This window comes from Chaetodon trifascialis, chromosome 6, assembly GCF_039877785.1.
Source record: "Chaetodon trifascialis isolate fChaTrf1 chromosome 6, fChaTrf1.hap1, whole genome shotgun sequence".
In the NCBI taxonomy this organism is placed as follows: domain Eukaryota; kingdom Metazoa; phylum Chordata; class Actinopteri; order Chaetodontiformes; family Chaetodontidae; genus Chaetodon; species Chaetodon trifascialis.
Genome location: NC_092061.1, coordinates 26,464,558 through 26,483,105, shown reverse-complemented (window position 1 = coordinate 26,483,105; position 18,548 = coordinate 26,464,558). Strand labels below are relative to the sequence as shown.

The 18,548-nt window shown below is 42.0% G+C and overlaps 1 protein-coding gene across 1 annotated transcript; it reads left to right on the top strand.

Annotated features, from left to right (window-relative positions):
- Positions 1-6,046: 6,046 nt before the first annotated feature.
- LOC139331958 (3-hydroxy-3-methylglutaryl-coenzyme A reductase-like) lies at positions 6,047-16,811 on the top strand. The gene is made up of 20 exons (XM_070963566.1): positions 6,047-6,165; positions 7,542-7,718; positions 8,566-8,677; positions 8,760-8,847; positions 8,931-9,015; positions 9,109-9,214; positions 9,595-9,701; positions 9,785-9,904; positions 9,985-10,145; positions 10,343-10,602; positions 10,682-10,860; positions 11,690-11,884; positions 12,389-12,547; positions 13,145-13,302; positions 13,418-13,523; positions 13,678-13,848; positions 14,022-14,162; positions 14,259-14,417; positions 14,602-14,756; positions 15,597-16,811. Exons 2-20 carry the CDS (start codon positions 7,554-7,556, stop codon positions 15,649-15,651), a joined length of 2,682 nt encoding a protein of 893 aa, XP_070819667.1. The 5' UTR covers positions 6,047-6,165; positions 7,542-7,553; the 3' UTR covers positions 15,652-16,811.
- Positions 16,812-18,548: the final 1,737 nt, after the last annotated feature.

Below are 18,548 nucleotides of genomic sequence, written 5' to 3'. Positions count from 1 at the left end.
TGTAGGTTTTAGATTTAAACGTGTTTTGGGCCTTCATCTCTATCTGTATGTGTATCAATACAGGTATTGATCTACTCCTAATGACCTCATCTATGCTCAGTAGCTTACCTGTCCCTGCCTATAAGCCTGATGGGAGAACAGGTGACCTGGCTGCACGATGCTGTTTGGGAACAGCCACGGCCATCAGGTCATAGAAGGCCGTTTCAAGAGTGGAAACCACCTCTCCTCACTCCATCTCCTCCACAGCACGGTCGACCTCTGCTCTGAAATCCATTTCAGGAGCAGAGACGACTGTCCCGCTGTTAGCTGTCCCTGATCTATTCCAGAAGAAACTGTTGTCTGGTTACTGGACTCCTGTCACACACATTGATAGAAAGCTGCTTTTTAGACACTTGACACTTATGAGGAGTAACATCACATATTATAGAGCATTTTATACTCATTTAGTTCAAAACATTTATGGAGCAGATACAGTTACTTTACAGATTTGGATTTCACATGAATTTAATGACTCAGCAACATATAAAGTTGTTAAATTTAGCTTCAAGTGAACCAGCTCCAACATTAACAACATTTCTTTACTTTTAGCTCAGTAAGATTTGAAGGCAGCCAGAACATTTACTTTTAGCAATCTTACTTGAGTAGAAGATCTGAATATCAGTGATGTTTTTACAGTCAGTACAGTTTTGAGGTACTGCTCCATTTTCTTCTACTTTATGTTTTTATTCCACCACATTTCAGAGGCATAAAGTCTACTTTCTATACTACATTTATGTAACAAGTTACTTGGCAGATTAAGATTTAACATGACAAAGTAATGATTCATTTCTAAAATCTAAAGCATTGTTACAGATTTAACTGGATCTGTTCCTGCATGTGAAAGTATGACAGTCAGTGCTGTTGAAGTACTTACTGAAAAGGTTTGATGCTCAAGGATCGCTCAGTTTGGTTCTCTGAACTTGTCTTGATACAATGATTTCTGAGTTGTTGGCATGAAAACTGTGAAATCTTCTGGTGAAATGAAGCAGCTCTCTCTATATATACACTTGGTTTAGAATGGACATTATGATGTCATGTGTTCTGATTCCGATTCTGTCCATTCTAAAGCATCAGCTGACAGCCAGAGTTCATCTGTACATATGGTGACCATTATCAATGTCCCCATGTCCTTCTCTCCCCAATGGAAAATTCTTCATTTCAGTCCATATGCACTTTAAAAGTTGTCCACTCTGAGCTGCAGGGGCAAATGTTCAGACTAAACCTTCATTATATTCAACAACATTCCTGAGCTGCAGCTCAATGTGCTGAACATAACATTTCATTAAAAAAAATGTTTAAAACACTGAAACAAACAATTTTAAACACAATAAAACAGAGCAGACGATAGAGGCATTAAACAGTTTAAAGATGAGGAAATACAACACACATATGGTAAGAGCTCTGGGGCGCCGCTGTTGGCTGGCAGCCCACCGTTCCTGGTCCGCCGGGGAGGAAGGACTGACCAAGGATGGGTCAAATGCGGAGAAATAATTTCACATGAAGCATGGTGTGTGCATGTAGCGTGCATTGTGTTGTGTTGTGATAAATAAAGTACATCTCTTCTTCTCTTTTCTCCTGTTGTGCACATATGTGTAACTGCGCTTGTGTAGAGGTCGGCCTTGGTGACAGTGCGATCCTTGAAGCAGCGATACGTTTGGCCAGCAGCAGCCTTTCTGAGGGTGACACAAAGAGCAAAGAGCGCCACCTGTGGAGAAATCCAGCTGATGACAGAACCTGTTGGCGAGAAGAAAATGATTTGAGGCTATGACTCTTGGTGAGCATGATGTATGTGAGGTAATCTGGTGGGATTCTGACCTGAATCCATTGTAGGTGCTAGGGTCTGCCATCTGAGGGAAGCCGAAGTTGTGCCTGCACGGTGCGTTTCTCATACCACATCTTGCTGTCAATGCTGATGTCCCAGTGCTCGTCCACCACGATGTAGTCATCACTCAGGTACAGCACACACGAGCTCTTCATGTCAGCCTTTAACTGACTCCTCTCAGCCCTGCAGAGACAATGTGGCTGTCTTCATGTTTCACTGTGTGACTCTCATTTTGACTGAATCAGGCAGTGGTGCAATAAAAGTAGAAATACCACAATGTAAAACGACCCTACTGAAAATAAAAGTATCATCAGCAAAATTAATTTGCAGAAACGAGTAAAATTCCTTGTTATGGAGAATATCCCCTTTCATACTGTCACATTATCACTTTACTATTTTTGATGCCTTCATCTGTAGGCACCATTTCATGTAGCAGGTCTGAACTTCTTCGTGTACTGTTGGTTGGTTTAATCTGTAACAGTAGGTGATAGTTTATAAACCAATCATATGTTTTGATTGTAAAATGTCCATATTATGTACAGTATCAAGGGTTAAACAAATGTAGCTCTAAGTGGAGTAAAAACTACAATATTCCTCCCTGAAATGTGGGGTGCAAGCAGAAAGAAGCATACAATGGAGGTAAACTAAAAGTACCTAAAGTTGTACTTAAACATACTTGAGGAAATGTGCTGTTTCCAGCACTGGAATCAGGCAGGCAGAGAGACTGCAGAGAGCAATTTAAACATACAGACAAACACAAAATACTGTATATACAATTGTTGTAATGTAACAAAATAGATAAAGAATAACAGCAGTTTATTAAAAATATAACTAAGTATAAACCAATATATAGTTATATAATATGCATTATAATGTGTAATACATATTATATAATATTATGATGATATAATAAAAATGCAATATAACTCAGTATATAAACAAGTAGAGAGTGGTTCAAAATGAAAACACTGACTGCGAACAAATACGACAAAGTTGTAAAACAGCCTCATCGACATTAGAGTAAAAGAGCGTCTTAACCACTTAAACAAGAACACAACATCCAGCTCTCATTAAACGTGAGAGGAGCAGGTAGCTGCTAGTAGCCTTTCCTACAGTGGACGTAGTGTTCTTGTTTCTCATAAATGCACGAATGCCCTACAGTGACACCTGTAGATATATATAATAAAGGCTTTATTATATTTATTATTAAGGCCTTTATTATATAGTGACGCCTCCCCAGCTAATGTTGCTTTAAATAGCCGGAAAGACAACTTTTTGGTGAAGTGGCAGCAAATATATGTACAAGCTAGCATGTTAGCACCGTTGGTTTGCTAACGACTGTATGCTAAGAGCTTATGATAACTAGCCATGTGCTGGTATACCTCCTGTATTCTGTATTGGTCAGAGTCTGACCAAGCTACCTAAAGCTAGCTAAATGATGTGCATGGACAAAGCTATTTTGCTTAGCTATTTTGCACCAAGAGCGGAAAGTGGAAATTGATTTTTTGTCTATTTTTTTTTTTCACATAACAAGATCTAATTAAGAGAGATTTGAATACCTTATTACAATCTAACAGCTTGAAAGGTTTGTATAACTAATTACAAAGGATTGACTTTTTTTTTTTTTAATTTAATCAGAATGTCACTTGAACATAATATTTGTAATCATATCACCATCAAGAGATAAAATGTTTTTCCTCTTTGGTAGAGGATGCACTAAACAATTCAGACACTAATCAGGCCTCATCCAATGAAAATAACATTGAGAGCGTTACCAGGCCAAGACTGTGTTTCAGATGGAGCAGACATGAGCTGAAACACTCCTGTTGATGTTGTTGAAGATCCCAAGCAAAGGATTAAATGCAAACGCTATGGGTCCTCCCTGCAACTCGAAGTTCTGTCAGCGAGTCTCAACTCGACACTGCCATGCCATTATAGCAGCAGTGGATATTTCAGAAGATTTGGGCAATGAACACCTGGGATGAACGTTGGTTATATGTCTCCACTTTTGTCACAAAGGTCAACATGAAACAAAAGAAAGTTGCTGAGGGATCCCGACACAGTTCCTCATTGTCCTACCAACTGAAGCTTCAAGATGGAACAAGTCTCAAAGTGTGCACGGCACCTTTTTCCTCTACTCTTGGTCTCCCTGAAAGAACCATTAGATGCTGGCTGAACAGAAACACCACTGACCCTGATTAACAAGTGCCAGCGCTTAAATGTGGACCTAAGAGTGGCAAGCATGCAAAGCTTGAAACTGATGACAAGGATTTCCTTAAGGACTGGTTGAGGGACCTGCCCACTGTTGATTCACACTACTGCAGAAGCACAAACACCCACAAAGACAAAAAGTTTTGAAGGTGTTAAATTGCTTAAGTCACAGAGGTATGTTCAAAAATTTGCCTGTTGTTTTTTTTGTTTTTTTTTACATAAGTGACAGACATTGTTATTAGTATGTCAGTAGTGATGTTGTCATAACCTTGTTGAGTAAAAGAATTAAAGAAATATCATAGATTCAACATATGGCTCAATTTTTTGATTATTTTAAGAAGGTGACAAAATGCGATTTTAGCTGTCACCATCACCTTCAAGGTTGACCCCATTCTTCAGCATCCGACTTAAAATAATTGAAAGAAAATGGTTGATAGAAACTTTTAAAATAAAGCTCAGTGTTAAACGTGTTAAATAAGGCTCAATAATAGTGTTACTTAAATAGGCTATTAATATTAATTGTACATCACTTCACTGGTACCGTTTGCCTGTGTGATTGGAGCCTTTCCCAGCATGCACTGCTAAACACAATGGTAATTCATTCCTCAAATGAAATCACGTCACCATTAAATTAGATTTACATTTATTTGTCCTTCTGCAAGGAAAATTGTTTCCACACAACCTCAGAGTACACAAACAGACAGAATATATCAAATTTTAGAAATACATACATGCATCCTACACCATACACTCACTACCAGCCCATTCTCAAACTTTCTATACACAAACACATAAACTCAGGCATGTTACTGTCAGGATGTTCTGTTCAGCTCTGTTACGGCAGAGGGGACAAAACTCCTGGGGGTCGATCGATTGTGGCTGTGTAGTTTTGACCATTGAGGGTTAATCTGTAGGTGTCAGACGCTAGTCGTGGTGTGATGTGGAAATTCATCTGAAAAACAAACCGAATACCTAAAACAAGATTTTAAAAAAGCAAATTGAAATGCATAGTGTGCAGCTGGAAAACATACAGTCTTTATGATGCTGCTGATGCTATTTCTGTGTAGGCTCCTTTATACTGTTTATTGTATATAGAATATTTAAATAAGCCACTGTGACCATCCATTGTGGTAGGCTGCAGCTGATGTGGGAAGGTGACAGTGATGTGTAACACTTTGAAAGGGGAAATGGAAATACATCTCTGAGGATCAGCTAGTTACTGAATGATTGGTTCAGCCTTGAACTTAACCTTGAATCATCCACGTCCTTACACAGTGAACAAACAACACTGAAATGCCATGAAATGTCTGAACTGTCCTGAGAGCGCCCCAGCACCATGTCAGAATGGATTTTGAAAGCAATGTCTGTAGAACTTTGCACACCAAAATGTGCATAAGGGCTGACATATGAAAATACAATCAAAAATCAGTGCTCTGAAAATACAGAGATAAAATGATCACATGCAACATGAAATGGAGCAACTTTGAAAAAATGTCAAAATGATCCCATTAAAATACAACTTATTTCTTCATTGAATAATTCAGAAATTCCAATTCCAATTCAGAAAACAGGTGTCAGTGCATACATGAGAGGAAAGCATATATCCCACAAACCGTTCCCTTATTATTCAGGTTATCGTGCAGTTTTGTGAAATATTGCGCTCATTAATGTGAAGTCTGATGCAAATGAACACGAACAGAGAGTATACAGCAGAGGAGTTTGGCTGAACTGTCACAAAGCTGCTGTAAAACAGTAATGTGACTTCATGAGGCTCAGTGCAAACACCGCTCCGCGCTTCTCACACTCTGCTGTTCCTGCCCGCGTGTCCGTGTGTGGTGGTGAGATTAGACGTCCTAGCTCTGGCCCTGCCCACTTACCGCCGTCGCCTAGGAAACGGGGCGTGGATAAAGCGCTCGTGAAGCAGGTGACCGACGTGATTGGCTGAAGTGTCGGAAGATGTAGTAGCGTGCCATCGTTCCATCGGTCTTCAGTGAGCCGCAGGGAGGGAGCTGCTGCTGCTGCTGCTGTCTGCGCACCGCACCGGGAGGCAGGGACCCGCTCACTCTCAACTCTCATTCTCCTACCGGCTCAAGGTCAGTCAGTGTGAAATATTCATTTTATGTCGTATATTTGAATACGCTTAGACCTGTACAGACTGTATGGATGAGTAAATCCATCCGGAGAGACGTGCGTCTGTACGTCAAAAATAAACCGCAACCGGAGCGGGCGCAAAAGCCGCAACAAAGCCGCTCCGCCAGACAACATATAAACTCAAATAAGAGATTTCAATCACCAGCATGAACAAAGAGCAGTACTTTTCATGTCATTTCTCAAGAACTATTTAAAGCAAAGGCGGGATATTTACTGTGGATTCATGGTGATTTTATGGGTGGTAATTTAATCTCGGTAAGAAATATCTTTTTTTTTTTCGTAGATTGATGATTTAATTGCTAATTCTATATTTTTCTCTACATAGTTTATACAGTGATCTTCAGATTGAGCTTTTTGTTCTTCCTTGATTCATTTTGGAAGTTGAGTTGGAGGCTTCCTGTCTATGAAATCGTAGTCTGTCACAGGAGTGTTTCAGTGATCTTTACCTACTACACCTAAGTATTGCATCTGTTTGGAATTAGTAACAGTGACAAGTATAGAAAATGTTGATCTGGATTTCCATTCAGTTTCTGGCAATATACAAAATGGAAACGACTTCTAATTTGTATGGACTCCAGGTGTCACATGTAATACAAAAAGTGGGCTTATACATGAATATAAAGAGTAATAAAATCAAACTTCCAAGAATAAATAAAATATGAGTATAAAAATAGAATATATTTAAATAAAAGTAGCAAAATCACCATATAAAATTACTGTGTTTAAGGCTTAAAAATGCATTTACTTGAAAGTATAAAAAGTATGAAATACAAAAGTAGGCATTAATATTCCAGAATGACTCTTTTAAAGCTATTTAAGAATAATTTTCCTTGTTAGTTGATTGCTGTTATGGTGAATACATTAATACATCAGCATGTAATTAGCAGTTTAATATTGTAGTTGGATGAGGTGCAGTTAATTTTGCCTATACATCGTTGGATGGCTTAAAGAATGAAATAATCACCGCATCTGACAAGATGATTGTATGTTTTGTCTGAAAAGTCTTACTCTGTGAAGTTTCTGATGAGTGCAGCTGTCAGATAAATGAAGGGATGTAAAACTGCAGTATTTCCCTTTGAACTTGTGGACCTGTGACTTGTGGAGGTGAAGTGTAAAGTAGCATAAAATGGAAAGACTCAGTAAATAACATGCACATAATGTAATGTATAATGATTTTTGATCTCCACTGTGGCTGAGTTTCCTGTGATCACATTGTGAATGCTTTTGTTTTCCACATTGCTCTTAACATCCAAGTCCAGGTAAAGGTGTGCAGTCAGCTTCTCCCACCTTACATTGATCTACCTGTGTTATTTGGTAGCTCTATTGCACCATGTTGACCCGCCTGTTCCGTATGCACGGCCTCCTGGTGGCCTCCCACCCCTGGGAGGTGATCGTTGGCACAGTCACCCTCACCATCTGTATGCTGTCCATGAACATGTTCACTGGCAATGACCAGATCTGTGGCTGGAACTTTGACTGCCCCAAAACAGAGGAGGTAAGTGAAGTGGATGATGAAGCACATGTCAGTTATCTGTAGTAGTGTGTCCACCACACAATGTAAAGTAGGCCACCGACTTAGATTATAAGAGCCTCAGGACTGTCCTTCTACTTAAAACGCAGATTATATGTCAGATTTACCGACAGTATATGAATACTTTTACTAATCTCGCAGCTCTAATGCAGTGCCCTTATCCCCATAAAATATGAATATGCATTGTTATGACCAAGAGCTATAAATCCATAAAAACATAAATAATTTCTGCCTGTGGTAGAGCCGTGGCTCTCTGGAAGGATATCAGGCAGTTTGTCACTTTGGTCTAGACCGAAGTATTTCAACAACCAGTGGATGGATTGCCATGTATCACGAGTCTGTAGTGATCTCTGGACTTTTCATGTGAGACTTTAGCACTTTCTTTGCTGGCTAGCTGCCAACCTCTCTGTGATGACAAGGCTCCAAGAAGTCACCGCCCGGTCTCCAGAAAAACCATGTCGTGTTTACAATTTGGTTTTTGTACATATTTAAAAAATGAGATATAACCAGTCAATTAGTGAGCTTTTGAGGTGCTGCTAGGTGGATTGTTTTACCTTTTGACAGAACCAGGCTAGCTGTTTCCCAGCCTAGCTGTCTTTGTGCTAAGCTAAGCTAACCAGCTGCTGGCTGTAGCCTTATTTTTACCATACAGATATTAGAGTGGTTTCAACTGGAACATCTAACTCTCAGCAACAGGTCCAGCTATTCTTTTTAAGCATTTCATTGAGAATTATCCCTTACAGTACATACCAAACATTTGTAATGAATTTCTGTGGCCTGCCACTGCTCAGATTTTCCTCTCTTTTTACAGCAAATTCTGAGCAGTGACATCATCATCCTGACCATCACACGCTGCATTGCCATCGTCTATATTTACTTCCAGTTCCAGAACTTGAGACAACTGGGATCCAAATACATTTTAGGTAACATATTGATGTTCATAAGATGTCATAAGATGGACATTGATTTTTTTGACCTAACTAACTACATACATTCTCCTTGCAGGCATTGCTGGCCTTTTCACCATATTCTCCAGCTTCGTATTCAGCACAGTGGTCATTCACTTTCTTGATAAAGAGCTCACGGGCCTCAAGTAAGGACACTCTCTGCATACTGCCCTTTCTTATCAGTCTGTCTGTTAAAAGCTCTAGTTGATTGTTCTGCTCTGACCTCCAGTGAGGCTCTGCCCTTCTTCCTGCTTCTCATCGACCTCTCCAAAGCATGCGCTCTTGCCAAGTTTGCCTTAAGCTCCAGCTCTCAGGTATGAAGAAATATTGACACGTCATGTATTGCGTAATTCCCCCTGAAATTCAGCAGCAGGTCTGACTGGTATGTTGTATGTCACTTTGTCCAGGATGAGGTGAGGGACAACATTTCTCGTGGCATGGCAGTCCTGGGACCTACCTTTACTCTGGATGCCCTGGTGGAGTGCTTAGTGATCGGAGTTGGAACCATGTCAGGTACTTGCTGCCATTGGGAGTTTTGTTTATTCTTTGAGTGATACTAAGGTTTGCAGTCGGAGGGTTTCATGAAATTTACTTCACTTCCTTGAGCTGAGGTCACGGTTTTTATTTTCTTCACAGAGGTCAAGTATTGACAAAGACAAGGCCATTTAAACCTGTTAGGAATAAGAACTTATGAACCAAGGTAAATGCTCTGAGCATATCAATGCTATGATCATCATCTGCTCAGACTCCTCAGCAGATGATGGCTTTATTTTACTGTAATTTGACCAAGAGGAAATGAAAGAAGGCAGGTAGTGAATAGTAGTTGTTTGATTTGGTCACTTTGGTAAAATAATGACCATTTCTCATCTGAGTTTCTGTTTGATCTGTTTCAGGTGTGCGACAGTTGGAAATCATGTGCTGCTTCGGCTGCATGTCTGTCTTGGCCAACTACTTCGTGTTCATGACTTTCTTCCCTGCATGTGTCTCATTGGTGCTGGAGGTAAGGGTGCAACATTTCACTGTATGTGTGTACATGTGTGTGTTTGTGTCAGACTGATTGATTGTTTATGTTTGCTCCTCTAGTTATCCCGTGAGAGCCAGGAGGGCCATCCTATCTGGCAGCTGAGCCACTTCTCCAGAGTGATGGAGGAGGAGGAGGACAACAAACCTAACCCTGTGACCCAGAGAGTCAAAATGATCATGGTACCGCCTCTCGTTCTTCGTTTGTTTCTTTGTTTTCATTTGGACATGAGTGTGATGTCCGCTCTCTGTTCTGTGTGCAGTCTCTGGGCCTGGTGATGGTTCACGCCCACAGCCGCTGGATCGCTGAGCCCTTGTCCATCAACACCACAATGGACATCCCACAGGTCGGCATGGAACTGGACCACCTCTCACCCAGGAGGATCGAGCCAGAGAAACCACTGTGGCACTTCTACCTCACCAGGTCAGGCCAGTGATTTGCTTGCTTTGAACTTCTTGTGTGCATGACGGCTACCCTGCGTACACTGCACTGCTTCATAGTGCGTGTCCTCAGAAATGAATACTCTAGATACAATTAAGCTTATGAACTGTGGACACTGTATGTCAGGATGTGAAGTAAGAAGATGTGAAAACTCTGTTATTGTCCCTTTTCTCCGACAGGATGATAACCATGGACATAGAGCAGGTGATCTGTTTGACCTTGGCCCTGCTGCTGGCTATCAAGTACATCTTCTTTGAGCAGGTTGAGATGGAGTCTACGCTTTCACTGAAGAACCCCATCACTATGTCAGCCCCCACCCTGACCCCACGACGGCCCATTGAGACCTGCTGCAGGAAGGAGCCATACGTTCCCCGACCCCTGGCCCCCCCCCAAAGTCCCAGCGTGGCTGCCCCAGTGCCCGCTGACAAAACAGAGAGAGGTGCGTCTGTGCAGTGATGATACTCTAGCTGATCGACTTGTGTAGTACTGTGGTATCCAATTTCACCTTGTTTCCCTAGATGAGGTTATCCGGCCCCTGTCCCCCCCGGTCACCGATCCCCAGCCAAAGACCTCCTTTGTCTTGGGAGAAGAAGAAGAAGAAGAAAAAGAAAAGCTCAAGTCCAAGACCGATCTGCCGAGTCTCTCCCAAAAGCCCAGAAACCTGGATGAATGTGTCGCCATCCTCAACAACCCTGAGGTGAGACAACACATGAACCCATAAAACGTCCCTTTCACAGCTAACCTCCTCTCAGGGGGCTGAATGTTACGTCACCTTGGCCGACTTCCCAGCTCCCTGAGGTGTCTATTTCAGTCATGGAGCCATGTCCCAATAAGACTGCAGGGTTTGAGGCAGTTGTGTAATTTAACTACACTGTAATGAGCTTAGTCACTCCACTATCTCTGTGAGGTTGAACCAATTAGAGCATGACGCCAACAGAAAAGACACCTGCACTGATTCCACTTGCTGTGTGTGTCCTCTCATCCAGCCAGCAGCTCAACTTTGTACTGTCTTAGATGTGACTTGAGGGTTCATTGCAAGTCAGACAGACGTGTCTCACACTGCATGGAACGTTTCTTGCTAAGACATGTTAGGTACTGACATTAATGCTAAGCTACATATACATTTATCATAGCAATTATCACTTTCCCTCTGCAGCCAGTACAAAGAACAACTCAAAAACGTCACCTGTAGTGCATTGGGAGAACTTGACTACTGAATTAACTGGTAAAAGATGAATTGGTTTTTATGTTAAATTGTATCCATAGCAGCCAGCTTCACTGGCTCCCCCCAGCAAATGACTGTAAACATATAGTATATCTGATGAAAAATACTAAGTGTACTGTAGTGTAAATAACAACCACAATCTGCTTTGTCCAATGTTGAAATACGTCACTGATTTTCAGAAATCCTTTGTCGATCTAAAGACCTACATTTTTTGTCTTCTAATCTGCAATGAGTTTTGAAATAGCCACTGGCCAGTGGCCACAATACACAGCGAATAGTAAGCCACTACTGTCTCTTGCAGCTGGGGCCCCGTTTCCTGAGTGATGCTGAGGTGATGCTGCTGGTCAACTCCAAACACATCCCTGCATACAAACTGGAGGCCATGATGGAGAGACCAGAGAGAGGAGTGGCCATACGAAGGCAGATGATATCTGCAAAGCTTCCCTCTCCTTCTGCACTCTCCTCCCTGCCATACACCGACTATGACTACTCCAAGGTAAAGACACACACACACACACACACACACACACACACACACACACACACACACACACACACACACACACACACGTATGTTGTGTTTTTATCACTTGTGGGGACATTACATAGACTTACATTCATTCCCTGGAGCCTAACCCTAACCTTACCCTCTGAGCGATTAAGGTGGGGCGGGGCAGGGATCCCCCTTAATGGGGGATCGTTTGCCTCACAATAGAGTGATACCATCCTTGGTTTTGGGGGTTGGCCTCACTCAGAGGATAAATACTTGAACCTAACACCATTTCATTAGACTACAGCTGTCCTATCTAGTCTGGTGCGCATGAACTGATGAAGCCTGCTCGGATGAGAGAAACGTCTTCCAAGACAAACTGACAAAGTCCAGTTGCGAACGATTAAATGCCCTGAAGTTTACAATGACCTGGATGAATGAGAATATTCACAGGCACACTATTGTCTCTGCTTCCTGTTTTACAAGCTTGTCAATATTTCTGATTTCCAGGTCATGGGCGCCTGCTGTGAGAATGTGATTGGCTACATGCCTGTACCAGTGGGTGTGGCCGGACCACTCCACCTGGATGGGAAACAGTTTCAGGTGCCCATGGCAACCACAGAGGGCTGCTTGGTTGCCAGTACCAACCGCGGTTGTCGAGCAATAGCTGTAAGTGTTAGCTATGTTGTTTTCCAAAGCTGCTGATAGCGTGCTACAGGGTGGACAAAATGATTGATTCACTCAGCAACATATGAATAGCAAATATTCGGCTACTGCCTTCAGTCTCTTATTAGGCGTTGTCTTTGCTGGTTTCGTTTGCTAGTTTTTGAAAAAGATGTCAGAAAACACTGGAAAAAATAATAACAACCATAAATAATAAAGTAGGTATAAGGTCTGTAGCTACATGTACAGGTGTAGGCATCCATTTCACATGCTGCTCTGCTTTGAAATCTCATGTCACACAGTGGTCATAGGACCTGTTTTAAACGTGACACATACAGTATTACAATCTGGACTAACATGTTCCTCACATGTGGAATGTTTTGGCTGTGTAAATTTACATCTGACTTATAGAAGATAAGATGATAGAAAGAGGAGGCCATATTGTACATAAATACAGAATTTGTACTTAGGTTATGTTGTTAATATGAGAACATGGGATTTTGAGACTGAGCTCACAAGGAAAACAAGAAGTGAATGAAAGAGGAAGATCGAGTGAGAACATGCACTGTACCTGACTTGTGGCCCTTCCCCCGCACGCTGCAGCTGGGAGGCGGAGCCAGCAGTCGTATCCTGGCTGACAGTATGACTCGAGGACCCGTCGTGAGGCTGCCCTCTGCCTGCCAGGCTGCTGAGGTCAAGGCCTGGCTGGAGAGCACAGACGGTTTTCAAGCCATCAAAGAAGCCTTTGATAACACCAGCAGGTAAAATATGAAACCTGACATGGACGGAACTAGACTAATACAGGATCAATGTGTGTGTCCGTCGTGCATCTACCTGTTGTTTTTGTATGAAAGAGTCTGTGGTTGCTGTTGGCAGGTTTGCTCGGCTCCAGAAGCTGCTGGTTGGTCTGGCTGGGAGAAATCTCTACATCCGCTTCCATTCTAAGACTGGAGATGCCATGGGCATGAATATGATCTCGAAGGTGACGGTTTTAGAATGGCTGTGTGTGTGTGTGTGTGTGTGTGTGTGTGTGTGTGTGTGTTTGATATTATCATATTGTTGAACAGTAGAAAAGTTTAAGACATGTAACCCCAGTGTATCTCACCCACAATGATGGACATGTGGTCTGCCTGCAGGGTACAGAGCAGGCTCTGAGCACACTGCAGCAACACTTCCCAGATCTGCAGGTGGTGGCTGTCAGTGGGAACTACTGCACCGACAAGAAGCCAGCTGCCATCAACTGGATCGAAGGCCGGGGCAAGTCTGCTGTCTGTGAGGCCACCATCCCCGCTAAAGTGGTCAGAGAGGTAGGACGAGCCTGGACCAAGAGAGCAGCTTACTGCTGCGTACTGGCACAAAGTTCTTTTTCAGGCTTTATACGGTCTTCACTGGCATTAATCAATTTCGCCATCCTTTAAACCACTGACCTTGGCCTTGTCTCATTTTAACTTGATATCCACTCCTCGTCTCTGTGCTGCAGGTTTTAAAAACCACGACAGAAGCTCTGGTGGAGGTGAACATCAGTAAGAACCTGGTGGGCTCGGCCATGGCGGGTAGCATCGGTGGATATAACGCACACGCAGCCAACCTGGTGGCTGCCATCTACATAGCCTGTGGACAGGTGAAGCACCTCTAAGGAACTTTTGTGTATCTATTCATTGCAACGTATCCCTGTGTTTCCTGTGTTAATGTGTGGCTGTGTATATGTGTCCTCCAGGATCCAGCCCAGTCAGTTGGCAGCAGTAACTGCATCACCCTGATGGAGGCATCAGGACCAACAGGGGAGGACCTATACATCAGCTGCACCATGCCCTCTATAGAGCTGGGCACTGTAGGAGGAGGCACCAACCTGCCCCCCCAGCAAGCCTGCCTCCAGGTATACGCACACGCAAAAGTTTCAGGCTTAAATACAGATGTTATGCCAACAGGTCTTAATTTCTGTGTGTGTGTGTGTGTGTGTGTGTGTGTGTGTGTGTGTGTGTGTGTGTGTGTGTGCGTGTGTGTGTGTGTGTGTGTGTGTGTGTGTGTGTGTGTGTGTGTGTGTGTGTGTCTGTGTGCAGATGTTGGGCGTGCAGGGAGCCAGTCAGGACTGTCCAGGGGAGAACGCCCGGCAGCTGGCCAGGGTTGTGTGTGCCACCGTGCTGGCTGGAGAGCTCTCACTCATGGCTGCTCTGGCTGCTGGCCACCTGGTCAAGAGTCACATGACACACAACAGGTAGGAACAAGGAACCTTCAGGTTTTCTTCACTGGGCCCTGTGTATGTTCCCATAGAAAGGGGCGTTTGGCACCTCATTTGACTTTTCTTTCACACAAAATGGAATTACCAATTTACTGCTAATCGTGTAAATTCTTAAGTTGATATATTTATTATACCACTTACAGTGCCTTCTGATTATTTACACATTCTCCAGCTCTTAAACCTTCATCTTGATGCAGCATACTCCAACATTATACTCAAGAACAGCCTTTAGGTCTGACTTGTCCCCTAATGAAGGATACGCGGAAACCACAGATTGAATATTGTATGTGATAAATACAGTAACTACACAGCTTTGTTCAGTGACATTATGAACATACAGCTCAGCAAGCTTGCATATATGATGTATTCCCTCAGCTGAGATATCCTGTAGGCTGTATTGCTCAGAGAGAGTATCATCAGACAAGAGTTCATGAAAATGTGGAGCTTTTTATAGCTGAACAGACGCGCCTCTGGAGCTGGTTAGGTGTACAGCCAAAGTTACCGTGGAGGTATAGCCAGGTTACAAAAGAGCCACCTCCATGACATTGAAAACATTGGTTTTGGGCAGCATACCTTGCTAACCCCATTTTCCAGCTATGCTCTTGTCACCCGGAATGATCCTGGCCCAAACAGTGAGGACTGTATGAATATTTAGTTGCAAGTCCAATGTTTGTTTTTTCAGGAACATATGCATATCAAATCTACAAATGACATTCAGTTAAAGTTTAACACTTTTATTTTTAAAAAGTATGTATAACCAGTGTGTATTTGATATACAAAACATGATGGAATCTAATTGAACTGTTTTGCATGCAGATCCAAAGTGAACCTGCAGGAGACTCCAGGAACGTGCACAAAGAAAGCCTCCTGAGAGCAGGGCGGCTTCAGTGAGCAGTAAACCCAGGAAAACATGGACAATTTGAAAGGGACAAATAATTCTGTTCAGTGAAAACAGACCTCAGAAGTCCAAGTGCTCTCCAAGAGATGCAGACGTGTCTCTTGACCAATCTTTATGTTGGATACAAAAAGGATCCATACGAGCTAATCAGACTATTTTGTGGAAGTTTATTAATTTTCTGTTTGTTTGTGTTATGGAGTTGGCAAGGAGCGCTTAATACTGATTTAATTTATTTCCACATTAAATAATTCTGTCAGGGTTTGGGTTCAAATGAAACAGTTCTGCTTTCCTGTTGCCAAATGGAACATTGTGAACACAGAAACAGTGATACCAAGAAGGTGCATGTTTTTGACTGTTTAATGTGCGTGGCCATTCATGGAAACTTAAGAACAATGCTCACTACAGATTCTGCCTCCATTGATTTCTTCATCAGGATGGTTTGTGACGGTAACAAGAACAGACAGTGTCACAGTTTTGAAGCGGCTCACACAGTCCAGCAGTACTGAGAAGCAGACTAAAGTCCTGGTTCCACCACAGGAGGACAGAAAGATAAACCATGACTGACTACAGAAAGGAATAAATAAATATATGAAAGAATTATTATCTGGATCCAAGAGGCACTTTACACCTAAGACTGCAAACCTCTCCCAAAGGCCGAGCTGACCTCCTGCAGGGACAGAACAAGTGGGGACTAAATTATAATTGTAGTAACATAAAGTGCCTGCACTGCAAATGGGACTATGCAAGCAATCATAAGCCCATTCATGCTGAGATTTACTAATTGATACAAAGAAACAAAACCAATGGCTCAGCTGATCTCTGCACTGTGCATTTGCTACACTACAGATACAGACTTGAATGTTGTGTGTGTCAGGCACTATAATCTTGAAATGTGCAGACTCAGTTGAGACAAATGAAGACATGCTGTCACTGTGTGGTGGTGCTGTGACAGGCTTTTCAAATCAATTTGCATTTAAACTGCATTAACATGCAACATTGATATTAAGAATGGAATGGAATGTGATGTGCTACAGATGTGGTGTGGGTAAAAGTCATAGTCTCCCTGTTGTTCTAGCAAATGGCAAATATTTTGGATATATTTTGTAATAAACAAAATGACTTTACATTGACAGAATGTACTGTTTTGGTTAATGATTCATGAGTCATGAATTGCACACGAGAGCTATGTTAATGGAATTTAGCAGTTGAGTTTGTATCTAATCTTTGAAGCTCAGCACGCAGTAGCTTCATGTGGCACAGCTTTGTGTGAAAAGCAACAAACTGCCCTGGGGCCCTAGATCCTGATGGGGCCTATATGGACCAGGTTCAGTGTGTCCGTATAAAGTGAAGAAGGTGACACCCGTATCGTTGCTTAATCTTGATGCCCTGGCTTGTAAAGAACTGAGGAATTTATACTTATTTATTATTATCTACTATTGTAATGTTACCACACATAATATTGACATCTACATAATCGGGTAGTATTCTCAGAACTGTAATGCTAAATACAAAAGTGAATGTATTCATCAATAGATAAATCAATTAATAATATTGTTTAATATATTTTACATAGTCTAATTAACACAAACTAATTTCTAATTGCAAACTAATACATACATAATGCAGGGTGGGCCCATGCTTTATTTTTGGCCCCTGATGTGGGTAAATGTGGTCCTGAACAGATAATTCTCAGGTGCTTCTTCTTGTTCCTGTATATAGTTGAACAGCTTCCATTAGTTATGTTGAATTTTACCTCCAAATTAGTGTTTTAGCTCAGTTCCTAGAAATACTTTCTTTACATTTACATTTGTCAGACTTAAGCATTCTGTGATAATGACTTCACATCAGTCTACACTTACCTACAGTAAGTCCTGGAACTAATGAAAACCAATGGCTGTGAAGAAGTGGAAGAGTGAAACATGCAGAAAAATGAAAACACTATCGCATGCTTTGGACAATGGTCATTAGCAATGCAAGTCTGTAACACTGCTTCCATGCATAATATATAACCAGCAGTACAAAAGGGGATACAACATGCAAAAACTCTGCTGTGGTCTTCAATTCCAGAAGGCAATAAGAGCTTAAGCTTGAGTGTTTGAATCCTGCAGGTGTCCTGGTTTGAGATGTCCAGTCAATCCGTTGAACTGAGGAACACTGCCTTAGCACAGATCAGTCTAATCAATGAATGACAGTTATAGGTTAGTGAAAGTTCCACTTCTAATGAGATTACTCAGCTTTGACTTTCTCCCCTTTTCCCCACATCCCGTCTAATAGGTCTCAGTCAGAAATCCTCTACTGATCTCTGTCAGTGCATGGCCCTCACCAGAGAAGCTGTCATCCAATGAGATGAGTGCCCGACACATCTCACCAGCTGTGAGTGGACTGATTGGATAACCCCTGGTAGGAGGGCTGCAGGCCACAGTCATGAATAATGTAGGGTGTGAGCTGGTCTGAAGTTTGGATGTAAATAACAGAACAGACAGGGGTTAATGGACGCTTCTCTGTTCTCCACCTGAACACACTGAGCACATGAAGTCAGACATGTCACATAGCATGAACGCATGTTTGGACTTCATGTGTTACTGTGATTTAAGTTGCCTCAAGAACAAAAGTCTATGTGAGAGCTGAGGGATTTCTTTTATTATTCATTTATTAACTTACTCACACTGGTCTGCAGTTAAGCAGACTGTCCAACATCACATAGTTTTCACTGTGCTTACATGTTTTATTTATTGTATTATATATTTTTCTACTGTGCAATAATACAAAAACACTGCATTTATTGTCGATCTTACTCAGTTTTCCCATTCAGAAACTGAGCCATCCTTCTCAAGACAATATCATTTTTATACCGTTTTGTATATAATCTA